Source organism: Chiloscyllium plagiosum, unplaced genomic scaffold (assembly GCF_037043375.1).
Source record: "Chiloscyllium plagiosum isolate Xiang-an unplaced genomic scaffold, Cpla_swu_hap1 HiC_scaffold_27, whole genome shotgun sequence".
NCBI classification, from domain to species: Eukaryota; Metazoa; Chordata; class Chondrichthyes; order Orectolobiformes; family Hemiscylliidae; genus Chiloscyllium; species Chiloscyllium plagiosum.
In genome coordinates, this window is record NW_028270165.1 from 31,647,479 (window position 1) to 31,667,842 (window position 20,364).

At 44.5% G+C, this 20,364-nt stretch overlaps 1 protein-coding gene across 11 annotated transcripts in view; it reads right to left on the bottom strand.

The window, feature by feature from the left end:
• Positions 1-20,364, bottom strand: part of LOC122543488 (uncharacterized) — a 49,805-nt gene that overhangs the window by 5,465 nt on the left and 23,976 nt on the right. For 3 of the 11 annotated variants that reach the window (XM_087974284.1, XM_087974282.1, XM_087974285.1), the window contains one exon: positions 3,827-4,190. In XM_087974284.1, the coding sequence (XP_087830410.1) occupies positions 3,827-3,919 (93 nt within the window). In that variant the 5' untranslated portion in view covers positions 3,920-4,190. Of the gene's footprint in view, positions 1-3,117; positions 4,191-6,925; positions 7,031-7,144; positions 10,147-20,364 lie in introns of those variants that run through there. The other 8 variants (XM_087974283.1, XM_087974279.1, XM_087974288.1 and 5 more) reach the window with 6 other exon arrangements.

The following is a 20,364-nucleotide window of genomic DNA, read 5'->3' on the forward strand; positions in this document are numbered from 1 at the left end:
AGCAGTGCCCTTCTCGAGAGAGTGCAATGTTGCATGATCAAAAGGTGAAGGGGAGGGGGAAGGGATTAGATCAAAATAGATTTGGAGGGGGAAATAAAACACTCCACTCCCTGCCCATCTCTCCCTGAAAATCTCAAGGGTGTTGGTGGAACAATCCTGTTCAAATCTGTCATCAAGGGCTCCCTGATTGGACTGGTTTAATAGCCCCAATCATGGGAACTCATATTCTGGCTGACCTCATTACAATCACTACATTCCTCCCTCTTTCAGTCCAAGGACATAGGCTGATCCTTTCTCTTTAGCTCCTCCAGGGGTGTTTCACCACTGGTTCAGGCTCATCCAACTCTGCCTCTGATACAGATTAAATGCAATGCACAGTAGTTCATCTGTTGTGCCCGGACCGTTTTGGAAGACCCATTCTCATTTTTCAGTGACGACATCCACTGTGTCCAACTCAGATTTCGAGGTACCACCAATGCTTGATAGAGAAGTAGACACATGGATTCTGGAACAGTCAGAAAGGCTGTCGGGGTGCAAGGCATGTTTTGCCCTTGCACTATTTGCAAGTTTGCAGCTTTCATATGGTCCACATGCTTGTTTAGAACTGTTGCACCAACTCAAACTATATATGTCAATGGACCTGACCTCGCATCCTCTTGCCCCTGCAAGGCCATTCCTGTGGCCCCTACACCAAACTTCAATGCCTGAAGTAAACTGTCCCAATTAGCAGGGTCTTGTGACCAGCCATAGCATTCCTGATGGCTGTCTCTATCACCAACCCCCTCCCTCAAAAATCTGGGAGGATCAGATTTGACCTTCTCCTCATTTGCAACTCTGCTGCAGCCATCCCTATAGTTGTATGAGGGGTGGTCCTATAAGCAAATGGGAACTGGGACTGTTTGATAGCTAGAGAAGCTGTAGGCTGTTTAATAAGCCTGCCTTCAAGGTTTGGACAGGTCTTTCTGCCAGACTATTGGATGAATGATGGTATGGAGCTGTGCTTATATGTTGGATACCATTCGACTTTAGAATTAGAATCCCAACAGTGTGGAAACAGGCCCTTTGGCCCAACAAGTCCCTCCAAAGCGTAACCCACTCAGACCCATTCCTCATCCCTATATTTACCCCAGACTAAAGCACTAGCCTTCACATCACTGAACACCTAACCTGTGCATCTTTGGATTGTGGGAGGAAGCTGGAGCACCTGGACGAAACCTACGCAGGCATTGGGAGAATGTGCAAACTCCACACAGACAGTCGCCCGAGGTCGGAATTGAACCCGAGTCCCTGGCGCTGTGAGGCAGCAGTGCTAACCACTGAGCCATGGTGGCGTTTCCTTTACTCAAATATAATACTGGTAAATGATGGCTCGTGATCTGTGATCAACACTTCCAGGAGTCCTTGTATTGCAAAAGATGTATATAGCTTTTCTACCATTGTCCCTATGTTTGACGAATGAACTCTATGCATGTCCAGCCACACTGAGTGCACACCCACAATGACTAAGAACACTGAGCCCCTTGAAAGGAACTGGATGCTCAATGCGTAACCCGGTTTACCCGGTCAATCCCACGAATGTGGTGGATCTGCTGGCAGGAAGTTTTGTTCTTGTTGGCATTCTGGGCACTGCCCCACCAATGCAGCTATGGTCTGTGTCAAATGCTGGCCCCTAAGCATAACTTCATGCCAACATCTTCACATTGGAAGCTCCGGGATGGCCCTGTTGGGAGTTCAGCCAGTATCTGCTGGAGACCTTTGCTTCCCGTAGTAATATGCTGTCGTCTACTGTGATCTGGTCTCTCTCTGGATTCAGAGAGGTTTCAGTTCTGGTTTTCTCAACCTCTTGGATCCCCCCATCACCACCAGCTATTTCAGTTGTGCCAGGACAGGATGTCTCTGTGTCTGAAGTCTGAAATTGTCAACTGTGGCCGGGAGTGTGTCCACAAAATTTAAAACCATTACAGACTTTTCCTGTGGCGGTGCTACCAGTGGTTTATCTGCCAACAGGAAGTGGCTCAGTGCATCTGCATTTGCAACTAGTCATCCGGACAGTGTTCCAACTTGTAATTAAATGCACTTCAGATGAAAGCCATTGCTATGGTCTGAAGCTATGGTTGGCACTGCATTGTCCTCTTTAAATAGACTTAGCAGGGCCTTGTTGTCCTTTATTGTTACACATTTATATCCATAAAGGTATTGGTGGAACTTCCTGACTCCAAACATGACTGCCGAATCTTTCTTCGCTATCTGGGCATATTTATGCTCTGAATTAGCCAAAGTCCTGGATGCATAGTCCTGGGGTGGCACGGTGGCTCAGTGGTTAGCACTGTTGCCTCACAGCGCCAGTGTCTCAGGTTCGATTCCAGCCTCGGGCGACTGTCCGTGTGGAGTTTGCACATTCTCCCCGTGACTGTGTGGGTTTCCTCCGGGTGCTCTGGTTTCCTCCCACAGTCCAAAAGATGTGCAGGTTAGGGTGAATTGGTCAGGCTAAATTGCCCACAGTGTTAGGTGCATTAGTCAGAGGGAAATGGGACTGGGTGTGTTACTCTTCGGAGGGTCGATGTGGAGTGGTTGGCCGAAGGGCCTGTTTCCAAACTGTAGGGAATCTAATCTAATCATATGCTATCAGGCCTTCATCTCAAGTGTACCATCTACGAGCTAATAGTCCCCCGATGGTGTATGGGAAGGCTTCACATGTCAGAGTGTGCCAATACTTTCGAGGATGAAAGCTGTTTCTTTACTTTCCTGAAAGCTATGGCGTGGCTCCACAACCAGTCCCAAAGCTGACCCTTTTTAAAGAGTTCATGCAAAAATGGAGGCTAGGTTATTGTGGGAAAAGATTTGGTAACCCACGTTAGGCCCACAACAGCAAATTGGCCAAATTGTACCAGGACACCCAGAATTCCCGAGCAGCTCACGAACTGGGTCAGACGGTACGCAGGCAATGGAATACACTTTCAAGCTCCCATGGACATGACAAGAGATCTCAAAGCCCTCAGGGCAGTTTCACAACCCAGCAATACCCTAAAGCCACACAAAGAGCAGGACAGACAGACAGACAGGCACCACAGGACAATGGAAGCACCTCACCACTTCAGGAAAGACTTTAACACCGACCTGGGAAGATGAATGGAACCGTGATACTGTCAGGATGTTGCATTGTGTGAAGGAACAGGACATTCATCCAATAAACTGTTTTCCAATTAGCACCCTTGCAACTAAAATACTCCATTTCCAGATACATTGTATTGTCTCATTTCTTAATCAGTGTCATTGTGCAGCATAACTATCATCCTCAGCTGAGGTCTCATCCTCAGCTCTGGGAGGAGAAATCAAATTCTCTGTGCAGACTGTCAGTTCTGTGTCAGCTGGTCGGTTTTCTCCTCCAGTGATATCACTTGCAATAAACTGTTTGTCAATTTCACTTCGAGCTGTGTTTTGTGATCTCTAACCTACTGGGCAAATTTCTCCAACAGTTACGTTTGAACTTTCTGGAATAATTCACCAGCCCGAGGAAAGCTCTAAGCTCTGATACAGAGGTGGAAGCTGTAGCGTCTTTGATCGCCCGATCAGGTCAAATAGGTCACTTGGGGTGCATTGAACATGTGTATTTCACTTCTATGCTTGTTTGGGAGCAAGTCCAAGAGTAAATCCAAATCCCCTTAATGCTCCCTATCAGTTGTCACTGTTATTAGCTTGTCAGCCAGATAAATAGTGATCTGGGGGGTGAGTAGACCTTGTAAAATGTTTTCCATTGTCCCCTGAAAAATTGCACAGGCTGGTGATAGCCCAAATGGCCGTCTTGTATATTAGTACAAATACTTACGGAGGTTTTGTTTACTTCTGGGAGGACTCGTATAACCAAATGTTTGGCCCGGCTTGTGCCCAGCTTCATGAAGGAACGCCGCCAGCTTTGCATATAAATCCTCAATGCGAGAGATTGAGTATCTATCCAACTGCGAAGAGCAGTTCACCGTTTGCTTCAAGTCCCCACAAAGGTGAACTGACCTGTCTGCCCATTCCACAGACTGGAGCGATTTGAAGATTCCTTTGCTTTCCAGCCTCCTGATGTTTGCCTCTACCGTTGCCCGTAAGGCGAGCGGCACTGGGTGGGCCTTGCAGAGGCGTGGAATTGTTTCCTGGTCAATGTGCAAGATGGTCTTGGCCACTTTGACAGCCCCTAGACCTTCCTGAAAAAAAAACTTCTGAGTATTTAATTAGGACTTCACTCAGGTAACCATTTTCTAATCAAAAAAGAAATCTAAGTGAACTTTTCTCAACCAATTTCACCCCATCAGGCTTGGGCCTGAGCTTTTGACTACAATCTGTGGTAACTGAACCGGCTGCTCCTCAGACCAGAACCAACGTTGTACCCTAAATCTGTGTAGGTTCCCCGATACAGGTTCTCAGTCCAGCTGAAGTCTTGCGCAAATTTAAGTGTTGGAGTCCAGAGTGAATTTTGTTAAAGACTGGCTGTGCTGGCCTCGACCTCCATTAGAACTGGGTGACCATTTAACCAAATGTTATTGTGATTTGTTCTGATTCAAACATTGCTCAGCAAGTTAACTGTTCCAAATCAGATGTAGCTGGGCTGTCCAAGGTGTGAACTCTTATGGATCCTGGCTGAGGAGTTCTCTTACTCAATTTAGGTCTTTTGCTATCTCAAGTCCACATACCGGCAGCAATTACAATGGCTTGCCCACCCGGATCCTGAAGAAAATTTGGATGGCCAAGCCTGTTTTGGGGTTTTGCGATGGGATGACCTGGAGTCCCTCTGTCAGGATATGTCCTGAGTGAGGCCATGTGATTGCCTTCACTCAAGTGGTGTTTCCCTAAGCTTGGCTGGACTGGGGAGGATGTCCATTTCCATTAGAATACTCTGCAACTCATATGCTGCACTTGCCACACTTTCCAACGATAAAGCCAGTTGTAGTGCCTGTTTGGAGTCCAGGAAGCCTTCATAGAAGATAGGACAATATAGCGCAGAACAGGCTCTTTGGCCCTTGATGTTGCGCCAACCTGTGAACTAATCTAAGCCCATCCCCCAACACTATCTCATCATCATCCGTGTGCTTATCCAAGGATTGTTTAAACCTCCCTAATGTGGCTGAGTTGACTACATTAGCAGGTAGGGCATTCCACGCCCTCACCACTCTCAGCGTAAAGAACCTGCCTCTGAAATCTGTTTTAAATCTATCACCCCTCAATTTGTCGCTATGCCCCCTCGTACAAGCTGACATCATCATCCTAGGAAAAAGACTTTCACTGTCTACCCTCTCTAATCCTCTGATCATCTTGTATGTCTCTATCAAATCCCCTCTCAGCTGCCTTCTTTCCAATGAGAACAGACCCAAGTCTCTCAGCCTTTCCTCATAAGACCAGGCAACATCCTGGTAAATCTCTTCTGCACCTTTTCCAATGCTTCCACATCCTTCCTGTAATAGGGTGACCAGAACTGTACACAATATTCCAAGTGAGGCCGCACCAGCGTTTTGTATAGTTGCAGCATGATATTGCGGTTCCGGAACTCAATCCCTCTACAAATGAAACCTAGCACACCGTATGTCTTCTTAACAGTACTATCAACCTGGTGGCAACTTGCAGGGATCTATGTACATGGACTCCAAGATCCCTCTGCGCATCCACACTACCAAGAATCTTTCCATTGACCCAGTACTCTGCCTTCCTGTTATTCTTCCCAATGTGAATCACCTCACATTTAGCTGCATTGAACTCCATTTGCCACCTCTCAGCCCAATTCAGCAGTTTATCCAAGTCCCCTGCAACCTGTAACATTCTTCCACACTGTCCACTATTTCACCAACTTTAGTGTCCTCTGCAAACTTACTAATCCATCCACCTATGCCTGTGTCTAAATCATTTATAAAAATGACAAACAGCAGTGGTCCCAAAACAGATCCTTGTGGCACACCACAAGTAACCGGACTCCAGGCTGAATATTTTCCATCAACCACCACTAGCTGCCTCCTTACAAAAAGCCAGTTTCTAATCCAAACTGCTAAATCACCCTCAATCCCATGCCTCTGCATTTTCTCCAACAGCCTATCATGTGGAACCTATCAAAGGCTTTACTGAAGTCCATGTATGCCATGTCAACTCTCTACCCTCATCTACATGCTTGGTCACCTTGTCAAAAAAACTCAATGAGGTTTGTAAAACATGACCTGGCCTTGATGAAACCATGTTGACTATCTGCAGTCAAATTGTTGCTTGCTAGATGATTATAAATCCTATCTCTCATAATCCTTTCCAAAATCTTTCCTACAACAGATGTAAGGCTCACTGGTCAATAATTACCTGGGTCATCTCTACTGCCCTTCTTGAACAAGGGCACAACATTTGCAATCCTCCAGTCCTCTGGTACCAAAACCTGTAGACAATGACACCTCAAAGATCGAAGCCAAAGGCTCCAACACCTCCTCCCTCGCTTCCCAGAGAATCCTCGGATAAATCCCATCTGGCCCAGGGGACTTGTCTACTTTCACTAATTCTAGAATTGGTAACACCTAACCTTTACTAACGTTGATCCTTTCTCATCTAATATTTCGTATCTCATTCTTCTCCTCACAATATTCTCCTTGAGTGAAAACAGATGAGAAATATTCATTTCTCCGATCTCCGATCTCCACAGGGTCCACACATAATTTCCCATTTCTGTCTTTGACTGGCCCTACTCCTACCTAATCATCCTTTTATTCCTCGCATACCGATAGAAAGCTTTAGGGTTCCCCTTTATTCTACCTGCGAAAGACCGCTCATGGACCCTCCCTACTCTTCTTAACTCTCTCTTTAAATCCTTCCTAAATAATCTGTAACTCTCCATCGCCTCATCATCCATCACATAAGCCTCCCTCTTCCACTTATCAAGAGATGCAATTTCTGTAGTAAACCACGGCTCCCTTACCTTATCACTTCCTTCCTGTCTGGGTTACCATCAGTCTTTGTCTGTGGAAGGAGAAGTGTACATCTCTGGGAAAGTATTTCAAACATCAGTGTGACTAGAACAAAACTGAGACAAACACAATCTACAGTCTGTGGGAGGAGATTTTACCAGTTAACCATCCCGAAAGTGCATTATTTCATTCACAGCAGAGAGAGAGAGAGAGAGAGAACATAACTGTGTCGTGTGTGTGTATGAATTGATTGTTTCTCTCAGAGATAAGGAGAGTCAGGTCATGGAGAAACCATAGAAATGTGGGGACTGTGGGAAGGGATTCAAATCCCCATCTGATCTGGAAAGTCATCGATGCACACACACTGGGGAGAGGCCATTCACTTGTTCCAAGTGTGTGAAGGCATTTGCTCACATGCCTAGCTTACGAATACATGAAAGAATTCACACCGGGGAGAAACCTCTCATCTGCTCCAAGTGTGGGAAGAGACTCGCTCATTCATCCAACTTAAATAAACACCAAAGAACACACACTGTTGAGCGACCATTCACCTGCTCTGAGTGTGGGAAAGGTTTTAATCAATTATCCACCTTGCGTGAGCGCCGGAGAACTCACACCGGGAAGAAACCATTCACCTGTCCTGTGTGTGAGAAGAATTTCACTCAGTTATCCAGGTTACACAGACACCAGAGAAGTCAGACTGGGGAGAGACCGTTCCCCTGCTGAGTGTGGAAAGAGCTTCAGAGAGGTGTCCAACTTGCATGCACACCAGTGAACTCACAGCGGAGAAAAATACATTCCCTTGCCCTGAGTGTGGACAGAAATTTTCGCAGCCAGCTTACAGAAACATCGGAGCACTCATTCCTGTCGGACAGGATTTACATGTATTTGGAAAGGCAAGAACTGATTAGGGATCATCAACATGGCTTTATGTGTAGGAAATCATTTCTCACAAAGTTGATTTAGTTTTTGAAGAAGTAAGGGGTCTGTTTCCATGCTGTATACCTTTATAACTCTATGACCCTAAGATTGTCACCTGCTCCGAGTGAGGTAAACAATTCTCTTGGTCATCCACTGTGCTGAGACACCAGCAAATGCACAAGTGATGGCAGGGGTTAGATCTTGCAGTTATTGATACTGGTTATCACATCGAGGACTGAACGTGTGTATTAATCCTGAGCTGTTGAAGGAATGTGCCCCAGCCACGCTCTTCCACAGTTCTGGAATTAGAAAAGAAAGCCCCTTTACAATTGGGTTTCAAGTCCGGAAGGATGCTGGTGGATGCTGGGAATATGCTTCAGTCAGGATCAGATCAGAGATTGGGGCTAAATCTGTTCCTGACTGAAGGTGAAATGGCAAGTTTAAATTTCCAATCTGAAAGTTATTATGGTCCGAGAGTTCAAACTGTTTACGATATTCTCCTGAGATGAAGTATCTGGCCAGTCTGTGTGTGCCTCTGCTGAAAGCAAATATGATGCACCAGGTAGAAACGATATAAACATTTTAGGCTAGAGATTGCAACTCACCAATTGTGTGCACATTAATTTGACAAAATATTTTGGTTTTATATATTTTATATGTTAGTTCCAGCTCTCATTCATTCTCAGTCCCAAGGGCTCACCTTTTTTTCACTAAGTTCTTGTTGTCGCATTATTAAATCAGAAACAAATTAGTTATTAACTTTCAACTTGATCCTTGGAGACTAACATCGAACTTAAAATTCTCATATGTAGTAAACAGAGGGAAAGCTTTGGGAATAGGGTATAGTTTCTTTTATGGTTTCAGTTATGACAATACTGGGTAAGTCCGATCCCAGAGTGAAACCTGTCCAGAATTTTAATTTTTTGCTATTTGTCTACTTTGGAGGTCAGTTGTTGAGGATATTCACAAAAGATTGTCAATGTACTTTTAACAAAATGAAAAACAAAGCTTATTAAGTAGAAAAAGACCATATTGCACTTTACTAGGACTACAAATGTCAGAATAATAGATTCAACCTTTTATCTTCAACAACAATGTTACAGATAATTAAACCTCAGTCAAGTGTCGCAGTGTAGTGGACAGCGAAGAGGGTTACCTCAGATTACAACAGGATCTGGACCAGATGGGCCAATGGGCTGAGAAGTGGCAGATGGAGTTTAATTCAGATAAATGCGAGGTGCTGCATTTTGGGAAAGCAAAGCTTAGCAGGACTTATACACTTAATGGTAAGGTCGCAGGGAGTGTTGCTGAATAAAGAGATCTTGGAGTGCAGGTTCACAGCTCCTTGAAAGTGGAGTCGCAGGTAGATAGGATAGTGAAGAAGGCGTTTGGTATGCTTTCCTTTATTGGTCAGAGTATTGGGTACAGGAGTTGGGAGGTTATGTTGCGGCTGTACAGGACATTGGTTAGGCCACTGTTGGAATATTGCGTGCAATTCTGGTCTCCTTCCTATCGGAAAGATGTTGTGAAACTTGAAAGGGTTCAGAAAAGATTTACAAGGATGTTGGCAGGATTGGAGGATTTGAGCTATAAGGAGAGACTGAACAAGCTGGGGCTGTTTTCCCTGGAGCGTTGGAGGCTGAGGGGAGACCTTATAGAGGTTTACAAAATTTTGAGGGGCATGGATACGATAAATAGACAAAGTCTTTTCCCTGGGGTCGGGGAGTCCAGAACTAGAGGGCATAGGTTTAGGGTAAGGGGCAACTTTTTCACACAGAGGGTGGTACATGTATGGAATGAGCTGCCAGAGGAAGTGGTGGAGGCTGGTACAATTGCAACATTTAAGAGGCATTTGGATGGGTATATGAATAGGAAGGGTTTGGAGGGATATGGGCCGGGTGCTGGCAGGTGGGACTAGTTTGGGTTGGGATATCTGGTCGGCATGGAGGGGTTGGACCGAAGGGTCTGTTTCTGTGCTGTACATCTCTATGACTCTGACTCTATTTGGTTTCTGGAGCTTTTTCCTTATTATCTTCTAAACGGATCTAGATCAAACACATGGATTTTCCAAATGCTCAGCTTCCAGCAGTTTCCTGTTACAGGATGCTTGTCTCTTCAGCTACTCTAGATGTTTTTCCATTTCCCCAGGCCCTGACTTTTCAGAGACTGCTAAACAAACAGTACCTTTACGCTCTGATTGAACTTGCACACACTGCCAGTCTTTCTGGGATGGTTCTGTCTTTTGTGATACTGGATTCCCGCAGCGAGGCAACAAATCCTCTTCTGCCCTTTTCTAATGCACTGGAAAATTCTGAAGGAATTTAAGGACTTTATTTAGATGCATGTCAACAAAACATCAGAGAACCTAGAATCAAAGGTAAACGGGAATGTAGAGTTGATGTTGCGGTTAGATTGACTTTGTCCCATGAAGATGTGGGTGTACCTTTTAAGAGAGTTAAAAGCAGCAGAACTACTGGACACAGCACCAAGTGTTCTCAATAAGGCAACAATGTTATACTGGGTCGAACAACTCGATTAGTTCGTTGCCTGGAGACAAAAACAAATTCAAATTCGGCCAATCAGTTTAAATTATACCCCGAAAAATATCAAACGCTAATCTAGTTTGCCAGTATACTCAATTCAATCTTAAAAGCCAATGACACAATCCGATGCTCTGGGGTATAAAATGGGGAAAATCAAACAGTTAGGAGGAGAACTGCCAAGTCCTAGCACATGACAGGTTGCTGGAAAAAGTCTCTCTCTTAGGTTACTTTTCAATCAGTAACCTGTGATGCAGAAATTCCTAACAAGAAGAAAAGAAGACAAAGGAAGATCCGAAGACAAGAACCTACAGCTGCCTTGTTTTGAGATAAGTGTTGTTTTGTAAATTGTAATTGGGAGTTTTATCAGACTAGTATTATAGAGGGGAAAGTAAAAGATAGGTTAGAGAAAGAAATTGTAAATAGTGGTTAGTTAATTATTCTCCGTTATACTTTAAGAAATAAAGTTGTTAATTTTTACTTTATATAGTTCTTGGTCACTCGAATTTTTACAGATTACTGCACGGGATAAATCTCCTCTGTGTTGCTGGTTTTAAATTAAGCGGGAGAGTTTACCCCGTGTCGTAACACTACTGAATGTCAAGAGGCTGAATGGCCTTCTGCTAAGTTGTAAGTTCATATTTATAAATTTGTAGGTACGATTCATAATTTTACTTTTGAATTCTATTCATGTCCCTTCTCAATATGAAATCAAAATAGAAATCAAACTTAAAGCAATATGCAATTTCGTTACTGGAGAAGCAAAGTTCCCAAACACATCCCACTTAAAAAGAAATGGTATTTTTAACTGGCATTTTCATTTTTGTTTTAGTTTCCTCGCCACTAAATCCATTCTTATGGAAATTTCACTTAAATGGTAAACAGATTAACATTAAATACATAAAGATTTTCCATACCGATCTTATTTTTATACAGTAGTCTCATTCTGCACACGTCAATCTTGATGATGTGTTTCCCTTCATATTTGCTCTTGGCCAAACATGCTATCTTTTCTCGCGATGTGACTGATTTTTAAATTGGAAGGTTATGGCATTAAACTCCAAGGGAACAGTCTCTACTTTCTGAAATCTTTGAATTAATGTGAGAGGACTATGAACCTTATAAAACATCAGTCTCTGCAGACTTATTTGATTTGTTGACTTCAGTGTTGCAGAGCCAGTACCTAACTCAAGGTCTTCCTTCGCAGTTGAATCGTTCCATTTTGCATTTTAAAGAGAACAGCCATTGGATTCCCATGTCATCTTCTAATAATAGGCACCAATATTCGTGTCACTGGTTTAACACTCAATATAAATGGCTGAGTATTACTTGATGCTGCTAAAACTAGTTGCAATAATCGGTACAGCTTGTAACTGTCATAAAACCTTGTCGATTCAGATGTCTTGCCTTTCTCAACAAGTCTGTCAAGTGAGCCATTACAGCTCTGAAATTCAGAACCAACACCCAAATAAGATCCACTTAGACCAATTGACTGCAAAACTTTGCATTTTTCTTAGACGTGGGAAAATCTAAGATAGCCCTTATTCTTGTTTCTCCAGTCGGTGTTATTCCGACAGTGTGGCCCAAGTCCCTTTTGAAATGGCAAATTCATAGTCATTGAGTAACACAGCACTGACCCTTTGTTCTGACTTCTCCAAATCTGACCTAATCCCATTTGCCAGCATTTGGCCTATATCCCGCTAGGGGTAGGGGTGTACTGTATGTGCTTATAACAAAATGGCCCATATCTGCTCATACAAAATGGCTGACAAACAGAAAAAGAGGCAGCCTGCCTTAGAATGAAAACACAAGATGGCTGACAGGAGATAAATAAGACTAACAATCTGTTCAAGCCTTTAATTAAAGAAAATGACAACATTTTTGAACAAAGTTACACCAAGGCCATGAGTACCCCATTCTAGATAGAACTGATACTAAAATAGACAAGCAACTAATCCTCGCCCTCATTAATGGGAAAGTAATTCCCAGTGAGTGAATGAACACCAGGAATGAGGTAAGCCCAGTCACCTCCTTGAGTCGTTACCTGAACAACAGTTATTATTATTTTGTCGATGTTTCTTTGAAATGAATTACTCTGCAATAGGTTCCGGTTAGAAATTCCCTTGGGAATCACAAGAGTAGTTTTCAGCATAAAACATATGCACATATAACCAACGCTTCATAAAAGTATTAAAGAGAAAGCATTTAGACCTAGAAGTGAAAGTTAATTAGCTTCAGGAAATACCCTGAACAAAATAGATTGCTTGTAGCCCGAGGTACTAAGAATAGGAAAAGCTGTATTTAACCTTACACTTTGTAACTAACTTCCTAACAAAAATCAATATCACAAGTCTTATAGCAACGAGATGAAACTAACTCTCTTTTGTATTTTTTTATCCATAATTAGGACAGTGGGCAAGAAAGACTATTCACTGAATTGGATCAAGGCAGCACATGGAATACAATAAATAATCAAAATTCAAACCATCTCTATAGATGAAGCCAGCCTGAGAGGCCGATAAGACATAGGAGTGGAAGTAAAGCCATTCGGCCCATTGAGTCCATTCCGCCATTTAATCATAGCTGACGGGCATTTCAACGCCATCTACCTACACTCTCTCCATAGCCCTTAATTCCTTGCGAGTTCAAGAATTTATCACTCTCTGCCTTGAAGACGTTTAACGTCCCAGCCTCCACTGCGCTCCGTGGCAATGAATTCCACAAGCCCATCGCTCTCTGGCTGATGAAATGTCTCCTCATTTCCGTTCTAAATTGACCCCCTCTAATTCTAAGGCTCCTAGTCCTAGTCTCCCCATCTAACGGAAACAATTTCCCAGCGCCCACCCTTTGTAAGCCATGCATTATCTTGTAAATTTCTATGAGATCTCCCCTCAACCTTCTCATTCAACTCGAATGAATACAATCCCAGGTCCTCAGCTGTTCATCGTATGTTAGGCCTACCAATCCGGGGATCATCCTTGTGCCCGAAGAAGCATACCGATAAACTTTGGAATGTGGATGAACAGGATGCATAGAAAGATCCCAAGGCCTAGCGAGGATAGTGCCTGTTAAACACCATGAGATCATGGCAAGTTGCAGCTGGTCAAATAGGTATCTGTCACTGATCAGGTGTTTTACTGGATTAGGTATATGGATTAGGAGGGAAGGACCGTAGTTATGCTGTAGCCCCTCAAATCTACACCCCATCCAACAAGGTCATGGTGGATCTGTTCCATGCCTCAGCTCCTCCTTAATGCCAGCACTTCATAGCCCTCAACTCCCAGCAATTTAAAAAAAAATATCTAGCTCCTCTTTTAATGGTTTCAGTGCTCTAGCCTCCACAACTGAGTGGGTTAGAGAATTCCCTACCTTCACTACCTTGTGGGAGGAGAAATTCCTTCACAGGTCAGCTGGGAAATGAGTGTTCCCTTATTATGCACCCCCCACCCCGCCCGCCAGATTGAGACACCCCCTGCAAGTGAAAATAATTGTCAACACTTATCTTGTTAAGCTTTGTCAGAACCTTGCGAAAAGATGGTCTTGAAACTTGAAAGAATAAAGGCCTCATCTATTCAACCCTTTCATTCTAAGAAATCAGCCTGGTGAATCTCTTTCGGAATGCTACCAATTCCGAGGAACAGGGACAAAACCTGCGCACTGTCCTCCAGATCCAGCCTCACCGTACAACTGTTGCAAGACTTTTCTATTTTTAAACTCCAGACCCTGTCAATAAAGGCGAAAATGCAATTTGCATTAATCTGTAAAACACAGGAGCAGAATTAAGCCGTTTGGCCCACCGAGTCTGCTCCGCCATTTGATCACGGCTGACATGTTTCTCATCCCTCTTCTCCTGCCTTCTTCCCCACACCCTTGATTGCCTTTCTAATCAAGAACCCGTCTAACTCTGTCTTACAGATTGGATTAGGTTCCCTACAGTGTGAAAACGGGCCCTTCGGCCCAATCAGTCCACACCGACCCTCCGAAGAGTAACCCAACCATTCCCCTACATATACCCCTTCACCTAACACTATGGGGCAATTTAGCACGGCCAATTCACCTAACCTGCACGTCTTTGGACTCTGGGAGGAAACCGGAGCGCCCGGAGGAAACCCATGCAGACACGGGGAGAATGTGCAAACTCCACACAGACAGTCGCCCAAGGCTGGAATTGAACCCTGGTCTGTGAGGCAGCAGTGCTCACCACTGTGCCACCATGCTGCCCCTTTACTCAATGACTTGACCTCCACAGCCTACTGTGGTAATGGGTCCCACAGATTAACCACCCTCTGTTTGAGGACGTTGCTCCTTGCCTCACTTTACTTTGAGGCTCTGTCCCCTTGGATCCTAGTCTCTTGTACTCATGGAAGCTTCTTCTCCATGTCCCTTCTATCCAGGCCTCTCAGTGGTCTGTCAGTTTTAATGAGCTAGCCCCTCGTCCTTCCAAACTCCATCAGAGTCCTCAACCGCTCCGATGACGAGCCCTTCATCCCTCGGATCATTCTTGTCAATCTCTGCTGGAACCGCTCTCCCCCACCCCGAGGTCATCACATCCTTCCTTACATTAGGGGTCCAAAAATTGCCACAATATTCCAAATGCTGTCTGCTGAGAGGCTTATACAGCCTCAGCAGCACATCTCTGCTCTTGTATTCTCACCCTCTTGAAATGAACGTTAACATTGCATTTGCCTTCCTAACGGCGAAATGACCCTGCACATTAACCTTAAGAGAATCCTGAACTAGGACTCCTGAGTCCCTTTTGTGTTTCAGATTTCTGAGGCCTTCCCCCATTTAAAAGATCGCGTATGCCTCAATTCTTCCTAAGACATTGGTTAGGCCACTGTTGGAATATTGCGTGCAATTCTGGTCTCCTTCCTATCGGAAGGATATTGTGAAACTTGAAAGGGTTCAGAAAAGATTTACAAGGATGTTGCCAGGGTTGGAGGATCTGAGCTACAGGGAGAGGCTGAACAGGCTGGGGCTGTTTTCCCTGGAGCATCGGAGGCTGAGGGGTGACCTTATAGAGGTTTATAAAATCATGAGGGGCATGGATAGGTTAAATAGACAAAGTCTTTTCTCTGGGTGCGGGGAGTCCAGAACTAGAGGGCATAGATTTAGGGTGAGAGGGGAAAGATATAAAAGGGACCTAAGGAGCAACGTTTTCACACAGAGGGTGGTACGTGTATGGAATGAGCTGCCAGAGGAAGTGGTGGAGGCTGGTACAATTGCAACATTTAAGAGGCATTTGGATGGGGATATGAATAGGAAGGGTTTGGAGGGATATGGGCCGGGTGCTGGCAGGTGGGACTAGATTAGGTTGGGATATCTGGTCGGCCTGGACTGGTTGGACCGAAGGGTCTGTTTCCATGTTGTACATCTCTATGACTCTATGACTCCAAATCTCTCACTTTCCATCTGCTCCCTCTTTGGCCATTTTATTAGCCTTCCAAGCCCTTCTTCAGCTCCCCACCTCCACCACACCAGCTGTTCATCCACCTATCTTTGTGTCGCCTGCAAATGTAGCCCTTAGTTCCTTTGCAACATGGTTAACGTGTAACGTGAATAAGTTGTGGTCCCAACACGGACCCCTGCAGAACTCTGCTGAATGTCAGTACCTTGCTCCCAACCCCACAGGCTCTTATCTTATTCAGCCATCTCTTAGGCAGCAGCTTGTCAAAAGGCCTTCTGGAAATCCCTTTGTTTTACTTTGTCTAACCTGCTGGACACCCCTTCAGGGATATCTCTATAATCCCTACAGAATCAAACACTGCAGAAGAGGTCCTTTGGCCCATTGAGTCTGTACTAGCAAAAAATATATATACTATTATCTATACTTGTCCCATTTTCCCACAACCCCTGTAGGCTCTGCTGTACTTCCTGCTGGTGTCTCTCTTCGGACTGATCCGATGGACTCTCACCATTTCTCCCGGTTTCCCTTTGAATCTCCCACACTGCATCCAGAAATACCCTGATTTATTAGAGTGGGAGCACATGGGTCTGCAGGGGGAGGCATTACACTTTGGTAGTACAAATTAGGACTTATACAGTTAATGGTAGTGTTGTAGAACAGAGAGACCTGGGGGTTCAGGAACATAATACTTGGAGATTTGAGTCACTTGTAGGTTGGGTGGTTTTTCGCACACTTGTCTTCATTGCTCAGACAGAAGTTGGGGCATTATGTTGAGGTTATACAAGACATTGGTGAGGCCTCTTTGGGAGCACGATGTGTAGTTCTGGTCACCCTATTACAGGAAGGATATTATTAAACTGGAGAGGATTCAGAAAAGATTTACAAGGCTGATGCTGCCGGGAATGGAGGGTTTGAGATACTAAAATAAAAAAGACATGATTCACTCTCATGAGTATCCTCACACACAGATGAGGAAGGACACCACTTCAACTGGGACAACACACCCATCCTAGGACAAGCCAAACAGAGACACACACGAGAATTCCTAGAGGCGAGGCCGGAACTCTATCAACAAACACATCGACTTGGACACCCAGGAAATGCCAGCACCAACACAGGAAATGACATTGCCAACCCAAGAAAGCCTAAACACATAAATAGAAAGTGAGTTATAACACGAGTCCTTTACTGGAAGCTCACTGATAATGTTAGCGAGTGCAGTGACGAAACATCTGAAAATGAACCTTCCAGCTCAGTGAGCAAACTTACATCCAGAACCTCAACCTGAGCGACAAATCTTTTCAAAACTTGCTGAAATAAAAAGAGATTGGCAAGACTGAGACTTTTTTCACTGGAACGTAGAAGATTGAAAGGTGACCCGTATAGAGGTTTATAAAATCGTGAGGGGTGTTGATAAGGTGAATGTCAAGGGTCTTTTCCCTTGGGTGGGGGAGTTCAAAACTAGGGGGCGTATGTTTAAGCTGAGAGGAGAAAGATTTAAAAAGGACATGAGGGGCATCTTTTTTTATGCAGCGGATGGTTCATGTGGGGAATAAACTGCCAGAGAAAGTGTTGAGTGCAGATACAGTTACAATGTTTAAAAGACATTTAGATAAATTCAAGAACAGCAAAGGTTTGTAGGGATATGGGTCAAGTACAGGCAGGTGGAACTAGTTTAGTTTGGGCACATGGATGGCATGGACTGGTTGGGCCAAGGGTCTGTTTCCATGCTGCATGGATTTTTGGTAAGAGGTTGTTCTCCCACCAGACTAGGGTTGGACCTTGCACATCTTTGCTTGTACTCCCCTTTCCATGTGGACCTTCCCCATTTATCCAGCTTTCCCCTTGTCTCATCCCACTCATACAGAAAGTATCAGGCCACGTTTCTAGTCTCGCGAGTGAGGTCATCGAGGGAAAGTTGCTGGAGAAGGTACTGAGGGATAAAATCTATACCTGGAAAAGAATGGGCTTATCAGTGATTGTGGATCAGTGGTGCTGGAAGAGCACAGCAATTCAGGCAGCATCCGAGGACAGGCAAAATCGACGTTTCCGGCAAAAGCCCTTCATCAGGAATAAAGCTTTATTCCTGATGAAGGGCTTTTGCCCGAAATGTCGATTTTGCCTGTCCTCGGATGCTGCCTGAATTGCTGTGCTCTTCCAGCACCACTGATCCAGAATCTGGTTTCCAGCATCTGCAGTCATTGTTTTTACCTTATCAGTGATTGTGCCTTACCAATTTCATAGAGTTCTTTTGAGGAAGTGACCAAGTTGATCGATGAAGGAAGGGCTGTAGATGTAATATACATGAACTTTAGTAAGGCGTTTGATATGGTTCCCCATGGCAGACTGATGGAGAAAGTGAAGTTACATGGTGTGCAGGGGTGTTCTAGTTAGGTGCATAAAGAACTGGTTGAGCAACAGGAGACAGAGAGTAGTAGTTGAAGGGAGTTTCTCGGAATGGAGAAAGGTGACCAGTGGTGTTCCACAGGGGTCAGTGCTGGGGCCACTGTTAGAACATAGAACAATACAGCACAGAACAGGCCCTTCGGCCCACGATGTTGTGCTGAACATTTGTCCTAGCTTAAGCACCCATCCATGTACCTATCCAATTGCCGCTTAAAGGTCACCAAAGATTCTGACTCTACCACTCCCACAGGCAGCGCATTCCATGCCCCCACCACTCTCTGGGTAAAGAACCCACCCCTGACATCTCCCCTATACCTTACACCCTTCACCTTAAATTTATGTCCCCTTGTAACACTCTGTTGCACCCGGGGAAAAAGTTTCTGACTGTCTACTCTATCTATTCCTCTGATCATCTTATAAACCTCTATCAAGTCACCCCTCATCCTTCGCCGTTCCAACGAGGAAAGGCCTAGCACTCTCAACCTATCCTCGTATGACCTATTCTCCATTCCAGGCAACATCCTGGTAAATCTCCTCTGCACCCTCTCCAAAGCTTCCACATCTTTCCTAAAGTGAGGCGACCAGAACTGCACACAGTACTCCAAATGTGGCCTAACCAAAGTCCTGTACAGTTGCAACATCACTTCACGACTCTTGAATTCAATCCTTCTGCTAATGAACGCTGTTGTTTGTAATATACATAAATGATCTGGAAGAGGGTATTGTTGGTCTGATCAGTAAGTTTGCAGATGACATGAAGATTGGTGAAGTAGCAGAAAGCATAAGGGACTGTCAGAGAATGCAGGAGGATATAGATAGACTGGAGAGTTGGGCGGAGAAGTCGCAGATGGAGTTCAATCTGGGCAAATGTGAGGTGATGCATTTTGGGAAGTCTAATTCTAGAGCGAACTATACTGTAAATGGAAGAGCCTTGGGAAAAGTTGATGAGCAGAGAGATCTGGGAGTTCAGGTCCATTGTACCCTGAAGGTTGCTGCACAGGTGAATAAAGCAGTCAAGAAGGCATATAGTATACTTGCCTTCATCGGACGGGATATTGAGTATAAGAGCTGGCAGGTCATGTTAAAATTGTACAAGACATTGGTTCGGCCGCATTTAGAATACTGTGTACAGTTCTGGTCGCCACATTACCAAAAGGATGTGGATGCTTTGGAGAGGGTGCAGAGAAGGTTTACGAGGATGTTGCCTGGTATGAAAGGTGTGAGCTATGAAGACAGGTTGAATAGGTTAGGATTGTTTTCATTAGAAAAAAGGAGATTGAGGGGGGACCTGATTGAGGTGTACAAAATCATGAAGGGTATAGACAGGGTGGATAGAGACAAGCGTTTTCCCAGGGTGAAGGATTCAATAAAGAGAGGTGGAAAGTTCAAGGTTGATATATGCGGCAAGTGTTTTACACAGAGGGTGGTAGGTGCCTGGAACTCTTTGCCAGCAGAGATGGTAGAGGCAGACATGGTAGATTTATTTAAGGTACATCTGGACAGATGCATGAGTAAGTGGGGAGCAGAGGTATACGGATGCTTAGGAATTGGGCGATAGGTTTAGACAGTGGATCTGGATCGGCTCAGGCTTGGAGGGCTGAAGGGCCAGTTCCTCGGCTGTAAATTTTCTTTGTTCTTTGACAATATAGCAACTTGCAATCCTTGTGTATTGGGGTTGCCCTCGGAGATAATCTTTGCAACACAATAGTTTACAACACAATAGTCCCATCAGGAGGTACATGAGCTATTGATTTTCCCGCTGACTTTGACTTCAGAAGGAACTTTGGAACAGTTGTCTGCTGAGTGCAGTAACGTGATTACTGCAGCCATCTTAGTGGGGTGTTTCAAAAAGCAGTCACTAAAGATATGTACTAGCATTGGTTTTAATCCATTTGTGGCAATATGTATGAGGAAAAGCAAGTGTTCCAACAAGACCCTGGGGAATTCTACTACGATGCTTGCTTTAGCCCTTCAAACATGCAGTAACCATTACTGTCAATTGGCTATTTCCATATCCATGTTGCTCCTGTCCCCTATTCCACAATCTCTAACTTTGTGTATGGGTCTGCTGTGTGGCAAATCAGTCCGCATGCATGACATCAACTGCACTGTCCTGAGAACTCTCCCCGCCACCTCTTCGCAAAACTCCAGCACGATAGTTAATGCAATTTTCCCA